We start from the raw sequence: 26,487 nt of genomic DNA on the forward strand, positions 1-26,487 counted from the left end.
CCCCCATAGTGCAGCTGCTCTGCTTACAGCTGTGATTCGTGCACGGTTCCCCCTGCCCACCCCAAATGTATTTCTTGGGCCTCCTGGAGGTGCAGTGTTCAGTGAAGTTGTGGTGTTACTGAAATACAAGACTATACCGCAAAGGTCACCGTAGTTGTTGATGGGATCTATCTTATTTTGTTAAAGAGATTTCTCTTTGAGAATTGTATTATATTCATAAAAAATATGCATTAGTAAATGTGATAGCTCCCAGTCCTGGAGTGGCAGAAGAGGGTCTGCATAACCTCCCTCTACCCCATCTCCCACTCTGATTCTGTGAAAAAGACTTCTCTGAGACAGATGGCTGTGGTCATCTAACGGTACATTCTCTGCATGTACCCTCTCCCCACTTCCCTCAACCACTACACAAATAGGGATTATGCTACAGAAATTATTTCTATGCCATAATCATCTTTTGAAAATAGGAATGATGGGCTGCATTGGTTATTACCTGAGCTTATAAAATATGTTTTATCTATCTAGAAGTAATCTTTTCACTTAGGGGAAATGGTGCAATGGAAAGTTTTGTGACATGAGGTTTTTGTTTGTTTTTTTAATTTTGCTAGCTCTTGCTCATTCTCTTTGAGAAGCTCGGGTATGAGATCGGGTATAAATCTGAAAGAGCTAAATGACTTCATAGTGTGTTACCATTTCAGGATGAATAAGCATTCAGGAAGACAGCCTGAGGCAAGGGGGAACTGATGTGATATTTGCAAAGCATGGCTTTATAGTTGATAGGAAAATCTCTCTGTGGGAGCATGCCCAGTGCTGACAGTTTTGCCATAGGGTTCCGATAGATCAAGTGGTAGGAGAACTCTGCAGCTGGTAAAAGTGGGGAAAAATACAAAACCACAATTTTATAATGACTGAACGTTGATATGTGGATTTTTCATTGTAGCAAGACTTCCAGGGTCTATGGAGTTAGGACATAGTACAAAGGCTTAAGAGGAAGGCTGCTCTGCTCAGAAAGCCTGACTGTTTCAATGACCAGTGCTGACATAGCCAATCCTACAAATCTGGGGGGCGGGGGGGAATCACTATATGAAACTTCATGGGAATAGGCCTAATAAGGCACCCTTTCCTGAGGCGAATCACCTGCTGGAGTCACTAAGAGTTTTTTGTGTGACTAGGGAGCACGGAGTTGGACCTAAAGAGTAAGGGAGAAGTCCAAATATTGTCTAAAATGGTGGCCTCCGATTTAATCACAATCACAACCACAATACAGTTATCCATAATTTGTTTTCAGTGGGGTTTTCCACTGAGTTGCATTCACAGCTCTGTGGAAAACTTGCATAATGCTTCCTTCTAGATGTACTATGTTCCTAATTTTAAGGAGCACTGAGAACCTCGAGCCCTATTGTAACAACCTCACCACCAGCTCTCATCTTTTCCTTGATCCTGTTAGCATTGCCTGCTGCTTTTGCCCATAACTTGTTTACAGAGATGAAAATTGAGGAGTAGAAGATTAGGCTCCAGAATGTCTCTCGCCTCCTGTACCCGTCTTACTTGAGGATGCAGGGTGCCTTTTTTGTCTTGAGGATGCACTGAGAAAAACTTCTCCCCCACAACTGCAGATTTCTTAAAAACAAGGTTTACTGAAAATGGAGTAAAAACAAAGAAATAGTTGGCGTAACATACCTAGATTTACACTTCACTTAAACTAGGCAAGGCAGTTTTAGTTGATAGAAAAGAAATGGAAATGCTTGCACATTCCAGAAATCAGTCTGTGACTCTGGCTTCAGTGTTGGACTTCTAGCAGTCCCTAAAGAGAGGTCCTCCTCTGTCACAAAGCTCAGAGCTCTCTCTTTTTCTCCTGTCCTTCCCTTACTCTGGGTCTCTTTCCTTTCCAGACAGCAGTTGCCCATCATCTGGGGCAGCCATGCCCATTCTCCAAACATATTTTCCCCTATGACCTACTGTACCATCAATGTTTTTCATTTTCTTCTTTGTCTAGCCAATACCTAAAAGATGATCCCTTGAGTATACAGTGGCTTTTAATACCTGCCTTTCAAATGTGTATTGTCCCCCTTCAGCAACTGCATTTCAGAGACTTGGCCATCAAATAAAATAGTTTCTGATGGGCCATACATTATGTTCATTTGAGGAAGGTAGTTTCATCTGTCTGGGTGGAGCTTTTCTAAAGATGAAACTATTCTCTGGGCATGTCTACACTACAAACTTTTGCTAACGCAGTTAGTACATCACTTGTGCATATGCATACTTGGCTCCTTGTATCAGCGCTGCATGTATCACCACGTGTTTTTGTTGCACAGTGTGTGCACCAGGGGTAGGTATCCCAGTGTGCAATTCATCACCATCCAGCACACTGTCTTTTGGGAAGTTTTAGCATGTGTGGTGGGGAAGAATTGAATCATGCAAGGGTGACTGGGACTCCGGGGTCAAGTTCCCATCATGCAACATATTCACCCCATAATGCTATCTCTATCCCAAAAAATTTTTCACCTATTTTGAAAATCCTAAAAACCCATGTGTGATTTGTTGCTGTCTGCCACATCTGACAGAAACATGGAAGTTGCACAGCTCTACACTATTGTCAGAAACATTGTGGGCAAGAATGCCATGATCCTCTGGTATCTGTAGCGTCGTAAGAAGAGCCACAGGAAACATGACAGTTTCCTGGAGTCTGATTGCTCGGGACATAGTTCAAGATTGTTGGTGGCATTCTCTGAGCAGCTGCAAATGGTGGAGTGCCATTTGTGGGCCTGAAAAATGAACACTGACTCGTGAGATTGCATTGTAATGCTGGCTTTGAATGACGAGCAGTGGCTGCAAAACTGTCATATGCACTAGGCCACATTCATGAATGTTTGTGCAGAGCTTGCCTCAGCCTTCCAGTACAGACACACCAGAATAAGAGTTGCACTGACCATGGAGAAGCAAGCGGTGATCGCGCTGTGGACTTGCAGTGCCAGATTGCTTCTGGTCAGTGGGAAATAATTTTGGAGTTGGAAAATCCAACTGTGGGGTCCATTGTCATGCAAGCATGCAGGACTATTAATCATCTCGTGTTATTCAGGACTGTGAGTCTTGGCAATGTGCAGGACATGATGGATTTGCCACAATGGGGCTCCCAAACTGCAGTGGAGTGATAGATGGCATGCATGTCCCTATTTTGGCACCAGACTGCCTTACCACAGAGTATATCAACAGAAAAGGCTATTTTTTATGGTTCGGCAAGTGCTGGTGGATCTCTGGGGACATTTCTCCAACATCAGTATTGTCTGGACAGGGAAGGTGCATGACACTGGCATCTTTAAGAGCACAGGACTGTTCAGAAACCTACAAGCAGGGATTTTCTTTCCCAACAGGCAGATTACCAGTGTGTCAATAGTGATCCTGAGGGACCCAGCCTAACCCGTGCTCCTCTGGATCATGAAGCCGTATACTAGCCTATTGCAACAGCACCAAGGAAAGATTCAATTACTGGCTCAACAGATGCAGGATGACAGTTGAATGTGCTTTTGGTAGGCTGAAGGGATGCTGGCATGTTTACTCACAAGCTTGGATCCCAGTAAGAAAAATATCCAAATGGTTATAGCTGCCTGCTGTGTACTGCATAACATCTGTGAAGCAAAGGGGAAAAAGTTGCCACCAGGATGGAGGTGGAGCAGCTGTTTGTTGAGTTTGAACCGCCAGATACAAGGGCTATCAGAAGAGCTTAATGTGGAGCTATACAGCTCAAAGAGGCTTTGAAAGAGGACACTAACAGCGAGCCCCAGCAATGCATTGTGGTGTACTATGCTTTATTAAGCTCTGAAGTTCGAGGGCCTGTTAGGAACCGAGTGATGCTTGGCACACATCTAAGAATGTAACCGTACCAGTGCACCTATTAATATTGTGGTGTTTGCTGTACATTTATGATTATTACATTCTGTTGGTCACTGATCCTATGAGTTGTGTCGAAGTACACAATCACATGTTAAGTGGGTGCTTTCAATACTGCCAGCCATTCTGCAGGATATGTTGGGAACTAATAAAGATAATTCATCTTCCAAACGGTAGAGCTTTTTTGAGTAACAAACACTTTAACAACATTTTGTGCAAGTTAAAAGCAAGTACATTAAAATCTTACTCAATTTATGGAACTGGGCTTAAAGAAGGAGAAGGAACATTCTTTTCCATGTTAGCTACACATACACTGACTTGAGAGACCCAAGGCTAATGTATGTGAAGCTGTGGTTGTCCTTAACGTACCCCAGTATGGAGTTGTAAGGGTAGGGATGTGGCTCCTGCTGCCATGCGGAATGTTGGTCAGTGGGGAATGTAGAGAGATGCTGAAATTGAGTTCTCCATGAACTTCAAAGGGAGACAAGTCCAGGATTGTTGAACCTGTACGTCCACAAAAACAGCTATTGAGTATAGGGTGATGGCCTTGAACACGGGCATCATTTTTCACAGGGTGAAGGTGATTTTAGCTGGTATCTCACTCCTGAGGGTAACAAAGACACAGAGAACACAGCTGTTGCTGGCATCCCAAAGCCACCCTGGCCCATATACTGCGCCATATACTGGTGCCTGCTGAAGTTATCACCAACTGGTGTGGGAAAGTGTCTTACCACAGAGGAAGAAATAAGGCTGCCATCCCCAGGAGCCTTCAGGAGAAGATTACAGAGTGCCTCCATGGAAGTTCCATCGAGATCTCACTTTGTTCATAAACAAACTGCTCTTCCCATCTCCCCCCTCACTCACCCTCCGCCCAACTCTGTAGGAGAATGAAAAGCTGAAACTCTACCTCTCTTTACTCATACTAGAAGAGGTAGTGGTACAACAAATTCATGAAAAGTCTATAGCGGTGTCCTGCTAAGTTGGGGGTGTTATCATTGTAATGGAAAATATATTTATACACTTACCTGAGGCTCCTTCCCCTGCATCGGGCTCATCTGTGCTCAGCTGCCAGGATTGACTAGACTGTGGAGTCTCAAATGGATCCTGACTTGTGGCATAGCTGGACCCCTCAGTCGCATGTCCCCCATCCTGCTCCTCTTCCTCACTGTTCCTGGCAGGGGTCTGTGACTCAGGGTCCAAAAAGGTAGCCACAGTGGTCTTGGAGGATGGTGGAGTCTCCATCAAATATGGCGAGCAGCTCATTGTAGAAGTGGCAGGTCTGCGGCTCAGCATCGGATCAACTGTTGGCCTCCCTGGCCTTCTGGTATGCCTGCCTCAGTTTCTTCTCTTTCATGGAGCACTGCTGCTGATCCCTGTCAGACCCCTTTTCCTGCATTCTACATACAATTTGCTCATCAATGTCCACATTTCTGTGGCTGGTCCATAGCTGTACATGCACAGCCTTTTCTCCCCACATGCCCAGGAGCTACAATATCTCCTGTCTACTTCAGAGCGTGTGGGTATCTGGTGTGGTCAGCTGTGATGAGTTTACATTGGTGGGAGACAAATTTAAGTATAAACACACGCACAACTAAGTTGATGCAAGGTGGCTTACACTGACCTGACTCTGTAGTGTAGATCAGGCAGCCCTGATGCCCCTTGGTTCTCAGATATTTTTATTGGCTGATATTCAATCTATCGTACTCCAATTCTTTCAAAGGAAAAATAAATGCATGCAATATGTTCCGTAGTAGTGTCTATGAACAAAACTCTAGCAATGTGTCATCATTCTCAGGAGATAGCTTGTTAGTTAAACATAAACAGCCTTCTCATCCTCCTCCTCTGTGTTTATTCCCAGCATCTACTATAAATGCCATATAAATTGCATCTTTTACATTATTTATTACATTGGCATCTTCATCTGTGTAAGTTTTCATAACAGATTTAATTTGACTGAATTGGTCTGTATCTGTTTATTTCTTTCTGATTATATAGTTGCCAATTTTTAGCTTAGTCATGATCTTACCAGTTCCCTGTGGGTCAACTGTTCTGCTCATAAATAAATAACTCCTGCACTGGTTCTTCTTTCAGTGCTTGCTCATGTCAATTCCATTCTAGGTGTGCGTGCGCCCACGTGTGCGGTCGTTGGAGATTTTTGCCTTAGCGGTATCCGTAGGGCCGGATGTGGCGCCCTCTTGAGTACTGCGCTCATGTGCTGGTATATCAGGTGCCGCCAGCCCTACGCCCTCTCAGTTCTTTCTTACCGCCCATGGTGGTTAGTCAGAGAACTTTTCCTTGCTTAGCAAGGGCTAATGGTTTTCGTCTTTGGGCTTTGTATATAGTTAATTCTTTAGTAGTTAGTATTAGGTAGGTCCATGGTCAGGAGCCTTCCTGCCAGTGCTGTTGATTCACAGGGTCCTTGTAAAAGTCAAGCAAGACAGAGCAAATATTATCCCGGTAGCCCCCGCATGGCCTTGCCAGCACTGGTTTGGCATGTTGCTGAGCCTTTAGGAAGCCGCCCCACTACACCTGCCTCTGCTGTCCCAGAACCACGGCAGTCTGTTGCACCTGAACCTGGTGGTACTGCACTTGATGGTTGGCTACTGCATGGCTAAGCGCGGATGAACGGGCATGCTCGACTCCATGTTCAGCAGGTCCTTCTGGGCAGCAGGAAACCCTACACCAGGGTGACCTGTCTGGCAAAGTGAGAAAGGTTCATGTGTTGGGCCTTGGAGCGGCATATTCAGGCCTCAGAGGTCTAGCTGCAGGACATCCTGGATTATTTGCTGCACCTCAAGCTCCAAGACTTGTCCCTCTCTTTGACCAAGGTCCACCTAGCCACCATTTCAGTGTTCCATCCGCCGTACCAGGGCAGGTCTATCTTCACCCACCATATGATGGCACAGTTTTTGAAGGTCTGGAGCACCTCTATCTGCACGTCCGGGACCTAGTTCCCCCCCGGGACCTGAATCTTGTGCTGTCAAGGCTCATGGTATCTCCCTTTGAGCCTTTGGCTTCCTGCTCTCTCCTGCTTCTCTCCTGAAAGGTTTCGTTCCTGGTCACGATAACATCGGCCTGCAGGATGTCCGAGATCAGGGCGTTCATCTCGGAGCTGCCCTATACGGTCTTCTACAAGGACAAAGTCCAGCTGCACCCACACCTGACATTTCTGCCTAAGGTCATTTCCCAGTTTCATACTGGCCCCAACATATACTTACCAGTCTTCTTTCCAAAGCCTCATGCATCAGATGAGGAATGCGGGCTACACACCCTGGACATCCGGAGGGCACTGTCCTTCTACACAGATAGAACGAAGCAGTGTCGTAAGTCAACACAGTTGTTCGTTGTGGTAGCAGACAAGATGAAAGGTTGCCCAGTGTCTGCTCACAGGATCTCATTCTGGATCACGGCCTGTATCTGGTACTGCTATGAGCTGGTGAAGGCACCTCTGCCGGCGATTGTGATAGTACGCTCGACAAGGGTACAGGCATTCAGCAGCCTTCCTGGCAGAGGTACCGATCCAAGAGCTCTGTCGGGCCACTACCTGGTGGTCCATCCACATGTTCGCTTCTCATTATGCACTGACCCAGCAAGTTTGAGACAATGCTGGCTTTGGCAGAGCAGTGCTGAAAGCTGCAAGACTGTGAACTATGAGCCCAGCTCCGTTGATACTACTTGTGAGTCACCTAGGCTGGAATCGACATAAGGAAGCACTTGAAGGAGCAAAAACGGCTATCAACCTTTTCATACCTGTTGTTCTTTGAGATGTGTTGCTCATGTCCATTCCATTACCTGCCTTCCTGCCCCTCTGTCGGAGTTGTCGGCAAGAAGGAATCGAGAGGGCGTAGGGCCGGCGGTGCCTGATATAACAACACCTGAGCATGGCATTCAAGGGGGCACCACAGCCGGTCCTACAGATATCACTAAGGCAAAAATCTCTGATGACTTTACACGTAGACGCACGTACACCTAGAACGGAATGGACATGAGCAACACATCTTGAACAACAGTACGAAAAGATGGGTAACCGTTTTTTATGGAAATCTAGTCTCATCATATTTAGGGTTTTATCATTTACCTCTTTAGCATAATGTATAGCAAATTGAGGAATATACCATTGCATTTCTGAATTTTGACCAAATTATTACATTTCATGACTATCTAGTTAATGTATTTGTTCCTTAGATGATTATATGTACTTCCTTCCTTCCTTCCTTCCTTCCTTCCTATAAAAAGAATATCATCCCAATGAGCAGCAGAACTCTGAATGTTGCAAAACCATGTTTTAGTGTATAGAGAGCCCCCACTTATCAAGAGTGGAGTTTGTGTTCTGGTGATGCTACAAGGTAGAGAATGGCAAAAACTGAGTCTAGTTGCTGTCTTTAAATCAGAGGAAAATACAAAATGTAAATTGATGCATGTTAGAATATAAAGAAAAAGCACAAATATTAGCAAAGCAATTGCTCTGAGAATGAAATGATGGTTTAATACACTGACGGGTTCTTTAACCATATGTAGGAAACTTGAAATTTCCTTTTTGGCACTTAACTCAATCTTTAGATGCTTCTTTGCTGCACAGGGAATCCAAATCATGATAAACACGGGGTATGACTCTGCCTAAGGCAACCAAACGGTAAGGGTGATTTCCCAGTCTTTAAAGGAGCGCCCCCTTTTCTGGATACTACTGGATCACCCCTGCCAGAGATGAGTTATTTCCAGTACTGGGTTATTACCAAGTTAGGGGGTAGTTTTGTCACATGGGTCAGATGTCCACTACTTAGTATCCTGTTCTTTACTATAATTTCAACCAATTTGCCTGGTACTGAAATTAGGTTTTCTGGCCTGTAATTGCCTGGATCACCTCTTGAGCCTTTTAAAAAAATTGGTGTCATGTTAGCTATCCTCCAGTCATCTTGTACAGTAGCCGATTTAAATGATCGGTTACATATCAGAGTTAGTAGTTCTGCAATTTCATATTTGAGTTCCTTCAGAATTCTTGGGTGAATACCATCTGGTTCTGTTTTATCAATTTGTTCCAAAACCTCCTCTAATGACACCTCAATCTTTGAGTACATGATTGTGCGTTAGCTGAATTCAACTGATTAAGACCTAATTAGGAACAAATAGTTGCACAGTATGTCTAATAGTTAGAGCAGAAGAGTCGGAGTCAGGAGGTCTGGGTTCAATCCCTTGCTCTGGAGGATGTGTTGACATTGAGCTTCCTCTTACCATTTCACTACTACCTAGTCAGCTAGGCTCACAGTAGATTGGTGGTGGTTTTAGTATGGACAAGGTACCACTATTTTTACCACTGTTTCATCTAACCCTGCTCAGTGGAAATCTAGATGGCATGATGGTAACAACGCTGGCAGCCAACAGCACTCTGTCTACACTGGAGCACCCACTTGTTGCCATTATTGGAGCTGCACTAGTGTTAATGCAATGGTGGGAGAGAGTAAGAAAAAGTAGAATGTAGGCAAGGCCACAGGGTGATCTCAGGTAAAGCACTTAACCTCTGTGTGCTTCAATTTGTCCATCATTAAAATGGGGATAACAATTCCTACCTCCCTTACAGCTGTCCTGTAAAGTGCTTTGGAATCTTCAAATGATAGAATCTAGGACTGGAAGGGACCTTGAGAGGTCATTTAGTCCAGTCCCCTGCACTCATGACAGGGCTAAGTATTATCTAGACCAAAGAAAGGGATGACATAGCTACAGTATTATAAAATAAACTTGGTGCACAGAATTATTAGTGGCAGACTACAACTTTTAAAAATATCTTTGTGGAAGGAGGAAAAGAGGGAAAGGAAAGGTTCTAAAAGTTACTACAAGGGAAACTCAGCAGGAATTTACTATGCTTCAGTGAAAATGAGGAAAACTGAAGACAATTGACCACAGTGTGCTTACAAAAGTAACCATAAAAATTAATTGCAATAGAAAAGAAAACTGAAGAGAGCAAAACAGGCTTTTATATGGCAGGAGTTGCGTCTTGAAGAAAAAAAACAAGGGTAGCAAGATGATGGTATTTGCTATGTGGGGGCTAAGGTGATACATATTAAGTCTCCTTGTAACTCCTAAGGGGACATGCAACAAAATGTTTAACCAAAAAAAAACTTTACTTGAAAACTTGGTAATAAGTAGATAAAATTTGGAACCAGATCATATTCGTACTGAAGTGAATGGGGCTTTTGCCATTCACTTTAATGAGAACAGGATTAGACCCTTGAATAATGACTTGGTTAAGAAATACACAATGTAATTGTGAATTTCTGGAAAATAGGAACTCAGAATTACTTAATTAAAAATAAGCACTTGAACAGGCCCTTGTGAAGTGCACCCTAGGGTATCTATAGAATTTTCTAAACAGCTAGTAATTATTTTTTAAAAATCAGAGAATTGGAGAGGCATCAGGGGACTGGTAGAGTGTGAGCATATCACAGGTCTTTAAAAATGGAATAAAGAGTAACTCTGGAAACCACTGTCCTATGAGCATAACTTTCAGGCTCAAAGAAATGGAGTAACTATTCAAAGAAAAAAAAAGTACTTGCATAGAGGTGAATAGCATCATGAGACCAGATATAACAGAATAAATCAAGTTAGACAAACTAGATAGCCTTTTTGGTAGTTTTTTTCGTAGACAAAGCTAGAAGATATACAGAATATAGAGTTAACATTTGGACTTCAGTAAGGCATTTGATACAGTGCTGCATGATAGCCGAAGGGAAATAATTAATCCAGTTGGCCTGAGCAGAAATACGATTCAATGGATCAAAAGCTCATCACTGAACGACAGCAAGTAATTATAAATAAGGCTGCATTTATGTCACGGAGGTCATGGAAGTCATGGAATCCGTGACTTCCAGAGACCTCCGTGCAGAGCCGTCCCTAGGGCGGTGTGGGGCCCAGAACATAAGCGCCAAGTTTCTAATCCGCCGGGGGGTGCTCCCCTCCCCGGCTCTGCCTAGGCCCCATCCCGCCTCTTCCCTGCCCAGTTCCGCCCCCTCTCCCGAGCACACCGCGCCCTCGCTCCTCTCCCTTCACCCCTAGCGCCTCCTGATGCCACAAAACATCTGATCTATGATAGATGCTAAGAGGGAAGATCAGGCGCTGATCAGCGGGGCCTTCCAGCAGGCAGGAGGCGCTGTGGGGAGGGGGAGGTTCTGGTAGGGGGGCTCCTTGCCTCGCCTCACCTCACCTCCCCACCCGCCTCCTGTGGGGCCCCCCAAAGCATGGGGCCCAGAGCAGTCTCCCCGATTCGCCATACCCAAGGGAGGGCTCCACCTCCCTGACATTCTCTGCTTCAGCCTCGGGGCTGCAGCACTCTGGAGCTAACAGCCAGTGGGGCCCTGGCAGGGTTCCAGTGACAGCAGTGGCAGGGGGTTCCCTGCAAAGTTCCAGGGACAGGTGACAGACTCCTGAGGGGGCCCTCCTGAGGGTTCCAGTGACAGGTGACAACCTCACACAGGGGAAGGGGGATGCCTCAGGCAAACACCTGGGGTGTCCCGTTTTCTCTTTGGGAAATATGGTCTCCCTGCAGCTCCCAGCTGCCGTGGGCGGATGGGGAACCCCACAGCTCCCAGACATCACGGTGGTGGGGAAAACCATGGAGCTGCAGCAGCAAAAGTCAGACAGGTCACAGCCTCCGTGAATTTTTGTTTATTGCCTGTGACCTATCCATGATTTTTACTAAGAATAACCATGACAAAATCTTAGCCTTAATTATAAATGATAGTGCACATAGCCGAGGATAAGCTTTCCGTGGGGTCCTACAAAGATCGATGTATGGTCCTATTTTGTTCAATATCTTCATAAACTATCTGTAGGTTAATGAACTAATTAAATTTGCAAATGATACTAAACTGGGAAGAGTGATAAACAATACAGGGGATATAGAAAAATTATAAAAGGATCTAGAGGTTCTCTAAAGATCTAGGATTAATAAAATGAGGTTTAACTTGTGTAAAAGCAAAATAATAAATTTGAGGAATGAGATTTCTAAACAGCAACACAATGTCTTGAGGACTGTGTGTTCATAAGCCAATAAATAGATTACATGTAAATACAAGTATAGGATTTTTGTTTGACTGACCTCCTCTTCTTCCAAAGTTTGTTCATGTTTTATAAAGGAAAACTGACCTTCACATCAGAAAATTTAAATTTCAAAAGAAAAGAAGCATTTTTAAGTGGCATGAATAAACTGGTAATTAATTTGGCATCTTCCTGTATGTCTGAGGTGAGCAGAATGGGTACAGTTTTCTTTTAATTGCTTACAGTGCTCACACTGGGATGGAAATTGGATATCCAGATTACAGAATAGGGGTTCAGTATTTTGGGTCAGGTGTCATGTATGTCTTTTGAATAGGAGGGCCAGATTAAGTCATACATACTATATAGGTTTGTATATAGGTTTGCTCTCCTGCAGCCTGAAACAACACTTCAAGATGTGTGCATCTCAATGGAGAGTTAACTACACCTAGGAGTTGTGAACCCTGCAAACAACTAGTTCAGCAGAGGACTCTATATGTGGCCAGCCCACCTACCCAAGTAGGTGCACCCTGGCTGCCAAGCTAAGTACTGGGGGGAGGGACAGGGGCTGCTGCCACCTCTGAGGGAGGGAGATGGGACTCTTAGTGCTGCACCTCAGGGGAAAGGGTCCTCTGTTGCCATTCCTGGAGGAAGAAAGGGGACCCATGCCACTGCCCCTGTCTCTTTGAGTGGAAATAGGGGCTTCTTCCCATTCCAAGCAAGAGAGTAAAAAAACACAGGAGCCTCATGTCATGGCATGTCTAGGGCCTTGTGTTCATGCTATTTTGACTGTGATGTGAAAACTAGGCTTTCTTATGCCATAAATTAATTGTACCCAGGCACACCTTATATTAAGAGGTCTCAAATTTTCTTCTTGTGATGCTATCAGCTGTCAAAGTATCTGGCTTTTACCCTAATCTCAAAGTATTTTGTGATTACATCCCCCACAATCCTTTGGAATGATATCGCATAAACCATATTGTTACAATGTAACTGCTGCTAAAGAGGAAGAATGACTATAAGATAGAAATATTTATTCCCAGGTAAATAAAATATAACATTTGATTAATAGCTGTTAGGGTCCGTCCTAAATTCAGGATCCTACCTTTGATGCTTTCCACATTTCTGTACTTAATTTTTTTATCCTGATGAAACGCAAATACCAATATAAACAGAAAACGGATATAAAATCCCTTTCTTCCACTCCCCTGCAAGCTATCTACGTAGCTTCTGTGCACTTTCTGCTTCCACAGCCCACTGCATAATAAATAGATGTCTCTCTTACCTGGGGGCAGGGAAGACCTGGGAATTTGGGGTCACGCCATTGCCTGGAAAAGATTTTTTTTTTCCAACTGTAAATGAAACCTGAAAATATGGAAAGGAATTGTTTTCTAAATTACAAAAATTCAGTTGCTCCACGGAGCCCCCTACCCCACTCAGCTTCTGAGCCCACTGAACTCACAGTGGTGCCAACTGTCATAATTTGTCCTGGGTCTCTTGATAATTATTGTTTTCCTTAAAGCCGCAGCTCCTGGAGTCAAGTGTGTAGGGGGGGTGATTATTTCAGCCTTCATTTTTAAAGGAAAAAGTACGTTTCTAGCCCAGATGACTGTGGAGAAATCTTCAAAATGTGACCCCAGTGCATCCTAAAGGCTCAAAGAGCAGAAGGTAAATAAAAAGACCAAATCTGTTGTTTTTACATAATGTCATGATTTTAAAGCCAAACTCATGGTTTTTGGTGAGTCTGACTCATGATGTTTGAACATTTGGGGTTGGCAATACTGGTAGTGGTAACCTAGCATACGAAAAGCAGAGCACAGTAATGAGAAGGAAAGGGTACACAATCTCATTTCCCCCCATGCTTCCTAATCCTTGGATGGGACTGGCTTTTCTGCTAGGAAGCATGTGTGTAGAGGGTATGTGCCCAGATCACAGGAGAGCAGTGTGAATTTTTCTTTTAACTGGAAACCCTACACCAACAGCATTGTGACCCACCTTGAAAGTCATGGCCCCCAGGCTAAGAAACAGCAGCGGAGATGATTTACCATAGCCAGAAAAAGTGTGTGACATGTCTCACGTTTCCCTGATACACATGACACGTGCTACCAAATGCTGCCTCCACTACTGCATAAAGTTGCAGTGCATAACAGGCGCGCTCCCTCATTCAGCTGTATAAATCACTGTCTGGAAATATCCTGTTACTCTGTTGGTGAAAATGCTAAAAGCTAGCTAGATTGATGTTGTGGCAAAATCTCTGCAAGCTCTTGCAGTCCTAGGTACACAGCACTGTACTGTCTCTAATACTGTACTACTACTGTCAGCCCTTCCCTTATGTAATGTTGACCCATATTTGTGGTATGTGACATTTTTGCTAAACACTGTCTGGGATAATCTGTCATAGAACAAACTTTCTGCTTATATGCTGAGACTTTGTCTTCTTTGACAAACATAAATGGGTTTGAGTGTTACTCCTTATTAGGAGGACAACCACAGCACCGTACTTTCTCAGGTAAGAGAAATATTAAGGAAAGTGCTGTGTGCTTTGAGACACTTTGGGACAAATTATTCCCTGATATGATTCCATTAAAGTCAGTGGAGTGGCCCTAGGGATGAATTTGTCCCCTGGATTTTAAAAAATGCTTTGATGCCCGTCCTTTTATGGGGCTGGCTATTGGCTGTACCCTGGCAAGTATTTTTGAAGTGCCCTCAAAATGCTGCCACAGCAAGATCCAGAGAGTGTGTTCTCCATGCTTCTGAAAAGAAGAGCTGTGGTAGGTTTGGCTGCCCTAATAATGCACTGAGGTCCACCAGTATTTGTGGCTTAACCATTCTTTTCTTCAAAAAGGCATACTAGTTTTGGTATAAAAATGGATATAGATAAACTGGAGGCTGTAATGACCTTGGGGGAATTGGAACACACCCAAGGCCGGCTGTTCTCAGAGCTCAGTACAAAATCCATCTTTGCTTAAAAGTTTTCTGTAGGTAACAGAAAAAGGGGATGGGGGGGAAGAGAAGGAAGTAAAGACCTGTGTGGGAGGGGTAATGAGGCGAGGGGAAATAGGAATTCTCCAGGTATTCAAGAACAGGAACAACTTCAAATTAACTGTAAATTGTAATACTGTGTTTGAGAACTAGGTAATATGATTGTGGGGGCTGTATAAATGTCTTTCATCACTGTAGAAATGAATTAATAGAGGAGGAGAGATTGAGAGACTAAAGAGCATCAACTTCAAGGAATAAAAGAAGTTCTTCAGGGTCGTGCAGGAAGGAAATATCTGGAGCAATTATGTGAAACTGAAGTAAGTAAAACTCAGCCTTGAAATCAGGAGAGTTTTGTGCAGTATGAACAGTTACAATAGCATGGAGCAGGGGTGGCCAAACTCTGGCTCATCACGAGTATTTGCATAAATGCAGAGTGACGTGCAACATGGGTAGTTGTCCTACTGTGCAACTAACCACCATCCAGCAGGGGGTGTATTGACAAGATTTTGCAATGCCTCTTGGGGCTGAAACAAATTGTGCAGGGATGACTGATACCATGGGTTACACTTCCCATAATGCAGTGTTTTCCCTTCCCATAATTTCAGCTGCAATCCATAATATTTGATGCCTCTTTTCAAAATGCCTGCAAACCCATGCATACCTCCTCACTGTCTGCCATCTCTGACAGAAGCATGAAGCCTGCACAGCTCTGCACTATTGTCATGAGTAAGACTACGTTTTAGTCACGGGTATTTTTAGTAAAAGTCATGGACAGGTCATGGGCAATAAACAAAGAGTCACGGCCCCATGACCTGTCCATGACTTTTACTAAAAATACCTGTGACTAAATCTTACCTGCTGGGAGGGGGACGCTACTGAAGACTGCTGCTGTGGGGGTGGCTGTGGCAGCCTGGGACCCTGCCGCTGCTGTGGGGGGAGGTGCGGGGCAGCCAGGGACCCACCCTGCCGCCGCTGCTGGTCCGGGCGGGAGACAGGCCTCTCTCCTATCCCCCAGCAGCATTCTTCAGGAGCTCAGGCCCCTTCCCCGCCGCCACCATCAGTCCGGGTGGGGGACGGGCCCGGGCCTTCCCCCCCACTGCTGCTGCTGGTTGCGGGATGGCCTGGGGCTCCACCATCACTGGGGCCCGGGGCCGCACCGCAGCCGGTCTGGGTGGGGGGGCCTGGGGCCACGCGGTTGCCGCTGCTGCTCTGGGGGGGGGGGGTGGCCCGGGGCCCCTCCGCCGCTGCTGCTGGTCCCAGACCGCTGCTTCAGGGCAGCGAATGGGACCGGCTGCCAGAGCAGTGACCAGTGCGGCTGGTCCCCAGGCTGCTAGGGTAGTCGTGGGGTCAGTCACACCTGCGCTGCAAAATTCATGGGGGTCACGGAAAGTCACAGAAGCCGTGACTTCCATGACCTCTGTGACTGATCCGCAGCCTTAGTCATGAGCATTGCAATACAAGGTGACTGATCCTACAGTATTTGTGGAGCTGCAGGGAACATGATTCCTTAGAGGCTAGATTTCTGTGGGACATGGAAAAAAACAATTCAAAGTTGTTGGTAGCATTCATGGAGTAGTTGCAGATGGTGGAGTGATGGTTCTGGGCCTGAGAAACAAGCTCTTATGGGTGGGTCGCATTGTCATGCAGGTTTGGGATGATAAAGTAGTGGCTGCAGAACTTTTGGATACACAAGGCAACATTCCTGGATCTGTGTGCCGAACTTGCCCCAGCTCTCCAGTGCATTGACACCAAAATGAGAGCCATGCTGACAGTTGAGAAGTGAGTGGCGACTGCACATAGAAACTTGGTACAGCTGTTTTGTGAATGGTCAGTCAGGAATCAATTTGGAGTCAGGAACTTCACCACGGGGCAGTTGTCATGCAAGTGTGCAGGGCCATTAATCACCTCATGCTACTCAGAACTGTGACTCTGGGCAATGTGCAGGCCATAGTGGATGGTTTTGCAGCAACGAGTTTCCCATTTGGGGTTCCCAAACGGCAGTAGGGTGATAGCACCCAGATCCCTATTTTAGCACCAGACCACCTTGCCACAGAGTACATTAACAGAAAGGGCTACTTTTCTATGGTAATGCAAGCGCTGGTGGATCACTGTGGATGCTTTACTGACATTGGTGTGGGCTGGTCAGGGAAGGTGCATGACACGCACATATGACAATACAGGACTTTTCAGAAAGCTGCAAGCAGGGATTTCCTTTCCCAACCAATGGATTACCATTGGGAATGTTGAAATGCCAATAGTGATTTTGGGAGACCGAGCAAACCCCTTGCTCCTGTGACTCATGAAGCCGTACACCAGTCACCTTGACAGCACCAAGAAGCGCTTCAACTACAGGATCAGTAGGTGCAGAATGACAGTTGAATGTGCCTTTGATCATCTGAAGGGTTGCTGGCATTGTCCATGTACGAAACTGCACCTCAGTGAGGAAAAAAATCCCAATGGTTATTGCTGCTTGCTGTGTCCTGCATATTATCTGTGAAGCAAAAGGGGGAAAGTTTCTGCTGAAGTGGAAGGTGGCAGTGGAGTGGCTGTCTGCTGAATTTGAATGGCCAGATATAAGGGCTATAAAAAGACTTCAACAAGGAGCTGTATGGCTCAGGAACATTTTAATAGTGAGCCAAAGTAGTATGAGTTGCTGTAGTGTGCTCTACCTGGCCTTGTTCTTTTGGAGCCCAGTATGAATCTTGCAGTGAGTGCTGTGTGCATAAGAATATAATACTGCCAATGCACCTATTAATATTGTTTGAGAACGATGTTATGGGTTCCATGTCAAAATGAAGTAACAGGAGATTTGGGGGTGTCAGATCTGCTCTGCACCAGCCAGTGTATGTTGTGACCTAATAAAGATGAATTATGTTCCAAAAAATAGAATTTAATTCTGTAACATGAACCAGGTAACTAAAACACATTTAGAACTTTATAAAACTTAAATTGAGTTGCTTTAATTTATTATGAAGGGGTAAGAACAGTCATTTCCATTTTCAGGTACACCTACACCAACCATGTCCTTTTCACAAGTCAGTATATGTGGAGCTTTGATTGTCTTTAATGTCCCCTGAGGTGGAGTGGTAGGGGTAATGCAGTGACTCCTGATGTCACGTGGAATGTTGAGGAGGGAGGTGTAGGGACATCCTGACATTGAGTTGTCTATGGGCTGCAGAGCGGTGAGCATGGGATTCTTGGACCTGCAGGTCTACAACAGCATCTTTGTTTGCTGCCTGAGAGGTCCCATTATGTTCTGGGGACTCTCCCTCTCCTTTCCTTGCTTGGATTCCCAGGCTTTTTTCCTCTCCACTCTTTCCATCTCCATGCTGTCTGCAAGGGTCAACCTCCATGCCCTAGTCTCATTCTCTGATGCAGCACAGGCTTGCAGCATCTCCTGGAACGTGTCAACCTGAGTTCTCTTCTTTCTTCTCTTTATCTGGCTCATGCCTTCTGTGGGTGTGGAGGGGGAAACCCTCAAGGCTACAATAGGTTCAGCTGCAGATACAACCCAACCCGCAGAGCTACCATTGTTAGTGTATACATGACAGAAATCAAAACTTAGGATACTGAACTCACCCCCTTGATCCCCAAAAGTTGTAAGCACTACATTCTCACTTCTCCTTGGGACTGATACAGCACGGTGCCAGTCAGAGCACCAGCCTAGTGAGTATGGCTCTGGGGAGAGGAGGGTGGGGTTAGCTCACAGGCATGAGTATATGTTCATAGGACAATGTCAATACAGGCACAGTTTTCCACAGGTAGTGGTGATTTCAGCTGATCTCTCATTCCTGAGGGTAACAGAGGCCAAGAAAGCACAGCTGCTGCTGGTGTCCTGATGCTGCCTGGGCCTGTATGCTGCTAGCCTGTGTACTGTAATGATGCTTGCTGAAATAATCACTGAATGACAGGAAAATATCCTACCACAGCGGAAGAAATAAGCAGCCCTCCCCAGCAACCTTTGGCAGAGGATTACAGAGTACCTCCATGAAAGTTTAATTGAGATTTCTACGGAGGATTCACGGGACATGCCAATGCACATAAACAAACTGCTCTGCGTGGTTCCCTCTGCTTAACTCTAGAGGGAAAGACAAGCAGATAGTAACTCTATCTCTCTCAAAAAGAAAAGGAGTACTTGTGGCACCTTAGTTGTAGCTCACAAAAGCTTATGCTCAAATAAATTTGTTAGTCTCTAAGGTGCCACAAGTGCTCCTTTTCTTTTTGCGAATACAGACTAACACTGCTGCTACTCTGAAATCTATCTCTCTCGGTTGTTTCACTACCTCTTCTAGCAGAAGTTAAAAAATAAAAAAAAAAGGTAAATCAACAGATGTGTCCTGCTACTTTGGGGGTTCCATCCCTGTAATTTCAAAACAACCTGCATACTTACTCAGAGGTTCCTTCCTCTGCATCAGACTTGTCCGTGTTCAAGTGTCAGGACTGGCTGGACTGCGCTGGAGTCAAAATCATATCCTGGCTCACTGCGTGGCTGTATCCCCCTCTCACCTGTCCCCCATACTCCTCTTATTGCTCGTCCACTCTTCCTCCTCGCTGTTCATGGCGGAGGCTGTGATTCAGGCTCCTCCGAAGCATCCACCGGGCTCTTGCGGATAGTGGTGGGGTCTCTGCTGAGGATGGCACACAGCTCTTTGTAAAAGCAGCAGGTCTGCAGCTGAGCACCAGATAGATTGTTGGCCTCTCTCGCCTTCTGGTATGCCTGCCACAAATCCTTAGCTTTCACATGGCACTGCTGCTGGTCCCTCTTGGAGCCCTTCTTCTGCATGACCCGAGCAATCTGCTCAGAGAGATCGATGTTTCCAGGGCTGGATCAGAGCTGTACCTGCACAGCCTCTTCTCCCCACAGACTCAGAAGATCCAACATCTCCTGTGTACTCCAGACAGGAGTGTGTTTGCAGCGTGTAGCTGCCATGGTCAGCTGAGCAGTTGCACACAACAGTGGGGAGCTGCTAGCTAGGCAATCAGGACAAGGAATTTAAAATATTTATGGGACTTTAAAGAAGAGGGGTTGCCACCTGGCCCCTGGGCAGCAGAGTTCACAGCAGTGACCAGAACGGTCACTGTTGGGCATTGTGGAACAGCTCTTGGCGGCTAATAACAGTCGGTGTAAGTAATGCAGTGTCTACACTGCTATTGCATCTACCTAACTACATTGCCCTTGATGCTACAGTACTTGGAGAGGTGGTGTTATTAAGTCAGTGTAGCAGGGGAGTTATGAAATTTAAGTGTAGCTGCATCCACAGCTAGGTTGAGGTAAGCTGCCTTGTGTAGACCAGGCCTGAATGTGTATAGTGCAGTGGTGGGCAACTGACAGGCTGCTAGTGGCCTATCAGGGTAAGCCGCTGGCAGGATGCCAGACTATTTGTTTACATTTGCATGGCTGCCTACAGCTCCCAGTGGCCCACCACTGGTATAGTGCTTCTGCAGTTCACTGTAATTTTGGGGTGGTGTTAGTAACATATTTGTTCAGAAATGGAAAATCAATACAAATACATGTGTGAGAGTAACCCTGAAATAAGAAACCACACTGTGTGGAAGCAGGCCAAAAAATACAAACCAAAACCAGAATGAAGTTTCCTATGTCCATGTAGGGCTACCTAAACTTTGTCTAGTGAGGCTAGCGGCTACATGGACTGCACTTAACTGACCTAAACTAGAGGAAATTGCACCCACCCTCACCTTTGAGTTGGAGATACAGCTTGTGGAGACCCTAACACCGCAGCTGTCCTTTTAATCCCCAGTACCTTCTGCAGCATCACATGAAAGGGACCTGAGGTTTCTCTCTATTGTACACATGGGCTACAGTTTTAAGACTGGAGATAAAAAAAAACTGGAGATAAAAGTGAATCCAAGTGCTGCAAGGGTATTTAATCCCTACCCCAACCATGATTATCATGGGGATTGTTCATAGCATTTTGGGGGGTTATTTTGTTCCTGCCCCTCCCTTGTACTCCTAGAAGGCTGTGAGGGGCCAGACCTACCTCCCTCAGCACACAGAGCCATGTGCAAGACGCAGAGCCCAGAGCAGGAGCAAAAGGCCTGAAGATTGCAAGGGCAAGGGCGTAGCAGGAATCCTGGGAGCACAGGCTGCTGGGGTGAGCTGTACCAGGAGCAGGTCAAGCCCCTGGCTGGGCTAGCTCAGGCTGGGTGGCACTTCAATGTCCCAGGGAGGCTGTTTTGCTGTCTGGCCTGGCCCTTCCTAGGATTTTTGCCTTGCTTCCCCCATACACCCACGTGTGGCAGGGGCCTGGCCACGTGAGGGAAGGGCGCTCACATGGTGTGTAGTGGGGAATGCTTGGGGCTGGCCGTGCGCGCTTGAAGGTGAGGCGGGGGCCTGTCGGTGTGAGGAGGGAAGGAGTGAGGGGTTGGGGTGAGTGGAGAGGAAGGAGGGGGTGCGCTGGGGAGAGCCGAGCGGTGCAGAGGGGAAGGGAGGAGATGGGAGGAGATGGGGTGAGTTGGGGAGCGGTGCAGGGGGGAAGGGAGGGATGAGGGAGTGGATTTCCTCGCCTGGGAGCCAGGTCCTGGCAGGCGGGGAGCTGTGCGCTGCCAGGGCCGGTCTGTGAGCTCGGGAGGAGATGGCGCCCGGAGTGGCAGCCGCGGGGACCAGGGCTGCAGCCTCCCCGCCGAGCGCTCCGGGGTGAGCCCGGCCTGAAGCCGCTGCTCGCTGCCCTGGGCCTGGGGGGAGAGGCTGCAGGACCCCTCCCGCCGCGGGCGCCCGGGGAATGGGGCGGGGGGCTTGGTGCGGGCGCAGCTGGGACTGCCGCGCCGCCAGAGCCGCCGCATAGGCAGCGCGCGGGAGAGGGAGGCCTTCGGCCGCCGCCCGCTGCACAGCGAGGTGTTTGTCCCGCTGTGGCTTTGACTCAGCAGCCCCGGGCGGCGGCCCCTTTAAATGCAGAGCCTGAGGTGTGATGAGTGCGCGTCTCTCTGCTGCCCCCTCCCCGCTCCGCTGCAGTGACAAATCCGCTCGCTCCTGCTCTGCCTCCACCCCCTAGAGCGCGCAGCTCTGCACCCACCGCGCCAGCTCGTCCGCCCCTCTCCGCCGGGAGCCAGAGCCGCTGCCCACCGTGCGGCCGCCCGCAGAAGCCGAGGGAGGAGAAGGAGAAGGGGACAATGGAGGTTCCGCGCCTGGATCGCAGCAGCATGAGCAGCCCCACCAGCCCCTGCGAGGATGTGATCAAGAATCTCAGCCTGGAGGCGATTCAGCTCTGCGATAGGGACGGTAAGTCCTGGCTCCATGGGGCTAATCCTCGCAGACGCAAAATGCTGCTGCCCGCTGCCCGATGGAGGCTAATGCAAATTAATCCCCGTGGCGTATGGTCCTTTGTTACCCCCCACCCATGTATTTGTAGGTGTAAGGACCCCCCCCCCACACACACACAGACACACACATCCTTCTGCCGTTGGAGAACAAAAGAAAAGGAGAAGATTGCACCTTATTGGGGGAAACCCATCCCTCTTTGAAATGTTCCCTTACGATGCAGTGCATTTACCTGTGGGGCTGTCGGCTCGCCTGCTTCCAGTCTTGCCCCTTAACATGAATGTACGTTGTGGGTTTTATTCCAAGAGAGACATTAAAGAGCTAGGGGTAGATTTGCAGCGAGAGTCGGAGTCTAGATACTGGATATTGATTGTAATGATTTCCGTTAGCTAGGATCGGGGCTGAGGCTCAAACTCCTTTGTATCGTTTTGTATCACTGGGTAATTCTTGTACCGAACATAGGCATGGGCGTCTGGTAGCTCTCGTTGCCTAATGCAGAAACTTGTTGCCAATTCCTTTTTTTGTTTGTTTGTTTTTGAAGAATAACCCAGAGAATGAACTAACGATCTGTTTCTCAAAATGGGGTTTGGAGTGGTAACGCGAAATTGGGAAGAAAGGAGGGGTTTACATATTTCAGCACCATAGACAGATACAACCTTCATGATTCTGGGCAGTGTTTCAAAAATTGCCAAGCATCTGCACTGAATTGGCCTGGTACATCTGGTATAATGCATGACTGATGCTATACATTTTGTGTATTAATATTAAAACCTTTGTTCTGTACATATAGAGTTCTAAGTCTAGTGCTCAATAGAATTGGAGAAAACAGATATGCAAGCTAAGTAGGAACAAAATTGGTGTACAATGTAGGTAGTTGTGCTAAATGGCATAGCTGGACTGTTAAACAAATGAAGTTTTGTTTTACAGTGCAGAAGCAATTTTAAGGATTAGCTGAGTTGAAGTAGCCCAAACAATTATAAGGTTGTAGTGAGGAGCCAGGAAGGAACAGTTTACATACTGATGTACAAATACTGAAGACTAGAAATTATAAGTGAGGTTAATATGAATTATGTACAGTTATGTCTAACTTCCAAGAGTGACATGATACTAAAACAACAGAGAAACTTATGTTCCGAAAAATGACCTGAGAGTATTATCTTGCAGAACAAAATTTAGTCTTGTGTTCAGTTAACTGAATTATTCTTGTTTTCTCGCTTTGACATAAAAAAGCATTAATAATTTTAACATAATTTGATAGTATTTTTCAGTTTAAGTGGTGAAAGAACAGAACTGAATTTGGCTTATTTAGTGACTTCACTGAACATTTGGGTTATTATGGTCAGAAGTTATACTGCTTGTATTAATTTAACTTTTTTTCCACATAGATATATTTTTGCAGCAAAATTACTGTAGATATCAATTGATTATGGAAATAATCATTCTGATTTTCTTTACTATTCTGTTAAAAGCATGTTATTGTTAAATGTTTCAGTACTTTTGATTTAACCAGACTTGATTGTCTCAAAGTTGAGGATCTGTAAAGTCTTGATTTTTTAAAATGTTGTTAAAGAAACTGAGAAGGTATTTCAGTAGAGCTTTCAGTTACTTTTATGGCAACATAAGAAATTCTTTTTGTTTACATATTTTAAATTCAAGATAGAATGTGTGCTTCTATCGCTACATTTATACCTAAATCACTGGTTAGGGAAACTTAATTGTATATATATGTGAGTGGATCACAGATAAAATAAAGCTTTGGTTGTATGTTGATAGATGGAGCAGCATACTGTGAGAAAATTAACTCTACAGTTACAATTTTCCCTAAATCTGAAGGAATAAATTGCAGTTGTTTGACAAAATACCCTTATGTGTGATTCCCTATATTGGAAATAAACAAATTACGTAATCTTTAATTTTTGCCTGCCCCAAACTAGGCTGATAAAGTCTGCTATGTTAATTGCTGCAGTCTTCTAATTGATTTAGCATACTGTAATTAAGCAGTGCTCAATTTTTATGGAAGAGTCTCGTGCAGACTAGCAGATCCAAATAATTAATTTTTCTTTCTTTCTTTTTTTTTTAATCAAGAATTTCCTGTTTAAACTGTCATCACTGGAAAACAACAACTTTCGCTTCTGTAGATCTGGTTTTACAAGCTAATCCCCATGCGTATTAAGCCCCAATATGAGATTGCGTCATTGCTTCACGCAATACAGATCTAAATTTTGAAAAGATGCACCTGCATTGCCCATGTAAAGTCTGCAGTTGTGTGCCTAATTGGGCACAGAATTGTACTTGAACATACTTTAGTATTTCCAACAGGTGGCACTTAAAAACCAAAAATTCATGCTTTAATGTGAACACAAAAACAAGTAGATGAGCCTGGGGACGTTGAGCTGTGTAGTTGAGAGTGCAAGAACATATTTAGGCATTTAAATTGGAAATTATATTTAACCCGTGCATTTGTGTGTATACATATTATTTGATTTATTTTAATACACCTTCTTGTAAGGTTTTTGGTGCTCATGGCGAAATGTGCCCCCATTGAAGTCAGTGAGGGTTTTCTCAGACAAAGTGTCTTACAGATAAACGTGACTTTGAATCCTTTAAAAATGTTTTTTTTGTATGCAAATTGTATAAAGCTAAAAGAGTGGGCACTCTTTTTAAAAAAAAGTCTGGAAAAAAACCTATGAAAAATAGAACTATGCATGTGCCAGCAGGTTCTACATGGGTCAGCTGGAGCACAACACATTAGAGCGCTTTTGCAATTGCACCCCTCTAATGCCTTTGGCTGGGGATTTGTAGACAAGACCTTAGTGTAAGGAAGTTTTTTTTCTCAATAGCTGTACAAAATGTCCTCTTCTTTATTCAGTTTCATCATTTTTACCATAATATTCATCTCCTTTCCCTCCTTGTTCGTCTCCCTCAATGCTGTATACACACTTGAGATATGTGTACAGGCAGTCCTCAGACTTACAACACAATTGGTTCCTTACAATTGCGTCATAAATTGGAACTCGGAACCGCAATCTCCATTGCGGGACCGAGCATTGTAAATTCGAAACCTATAGTCATAAGTCTAATCAGGGTGTCTACGTAGACACATCGTAAGTGCCGTTCATCATAACTCGAACACTGTAAAGTCGAGGACTGCCTGTAATTGGTTATTAACCACATTAGCTGTCTTGTAGCCAAACTATACGTAATTAGCTCTTTTACTCTTTCCTCATTAATTAATCCCTTCACTCCCCTGCTCGTTTCTTTTACTCGTCTCTGAACTGCTTCCAGTTTGTCTGTAAAGAGGTGCCTGAACTGAATGAAATATTCCATGTATAAACACAGCAAGCCACATGGGGTATGTCTGCACTGCAGCGGGGAGCGTGTCTCACAGCCCAGGTAGACAGACATGCTAACTCTGCTCAGGTGGGCTTGTGCTTGGGCAACTTGTCCATGCTGCTGCCTATTCTGCAATATCCATGCCACTATTTTTGGCATGGTAACTTGAACAGAGCTAGTGTGAGTCTCTACCCAAGCTGGGACTAGATGCCAGTTCATGCCCAGGCCTCACTGAACACTTACAGATGCATAGCTAGAAACCAGTCTTGCTTACCTGTGTGAGCATTACTAAAATAAATACTAGATGGTAAGTTGATTAGAATGAGTTTATTGTTTTATAAACTGTTTGTGGGAAACTGTATGTATTCTCACTCAACTATACCCCATGTTATACTGTGAGACCTAGCATCTGCATTGTAAACCTCTGTGACTACATAACTCATCAAACAGGGAAAAAGCCTTGTGTAATGCAGATGATGGTCTGTAATAAGATGTTAAATCCTGTCCAGTAAACGCAAATGAGCCATTGTGCGAGGTCAAGGATAAAAGACTTAAGCGCATTCCTCCCCATCCCACTTCCATGAAGAAGGGATCTCCGTGGGAACGGTTTCTGTCAGCTTGATGTCTGGGGGAAGAAGATATAAAAATGCCTCACAAGGAAAAATGATCATCTACTTGCTGTTTGAACTCTCATAGGGCCAGAAACACTAAACTAAAGCAGAGATCCCTAGGGTCAACCTGGGTCTACCCTGACAGACATTTTGAATGGACAGATTACTACATCTCTGTACTCTTTAGGAATCATAGATGGTAGCTCATTTATGTGTATATGTTTACTTGCTTTAACCTGTAAATTACTCTAATTTCTTTTTCCTAGTTTATAAATCTTTAGATAGTTTATTTCAGGATTGGCTACAGTGTTGTCTTTGGTGTAAGATCTAGGGTATCAACTGATCTGGGGTAAGTGACTGGTCTCTTGGGACTAG

General features: G+C 45.3%; 1 protein-coding gene across 1 annotated transcript in view; it reads left to right on the forward strand.

Annotated features, from left to right (window-relative positions):
- Positions 1 to 21,201: 21,201 nt before the first annotated feature.
- Positions 21,202 to 26,487, forward strand: part of PHYHIPL (phytanoyl-CoA 2-hydroxylase interacting protein like) — a 59,806-nt gene continuing 54,520 nt past the window's right edge. Inside the window, exons 1-2 of the mRNA XM_077822717.1 lie at positions 21,202 to 21,280; positions 21,863 to 22,129. Coding sequence (XP_077678843.1) covers positions 21,202 to 21,280; positions 21,863 to 22,129 — 346 coding nt within the window. The remainder of the gene's footprint in view (positions 21,281 to 21,862; positions 22,130 to 26,487) is intronic.

The sequence above is a fragment of the Eretmochelys imbricata genome, chromosome 7 (genome assembly GCF_965152235.1).
Source record: "Eretmochelys imbricata isolate rEreImb1 chromosome 7, rEreImb1.hap1, whole genome shotgun sequence".
NCBI lineage: Eukaryota > Metazoa > Chordata > Testudines > Cheloniidae > Eretmochelys > Eretmochelys imbricata.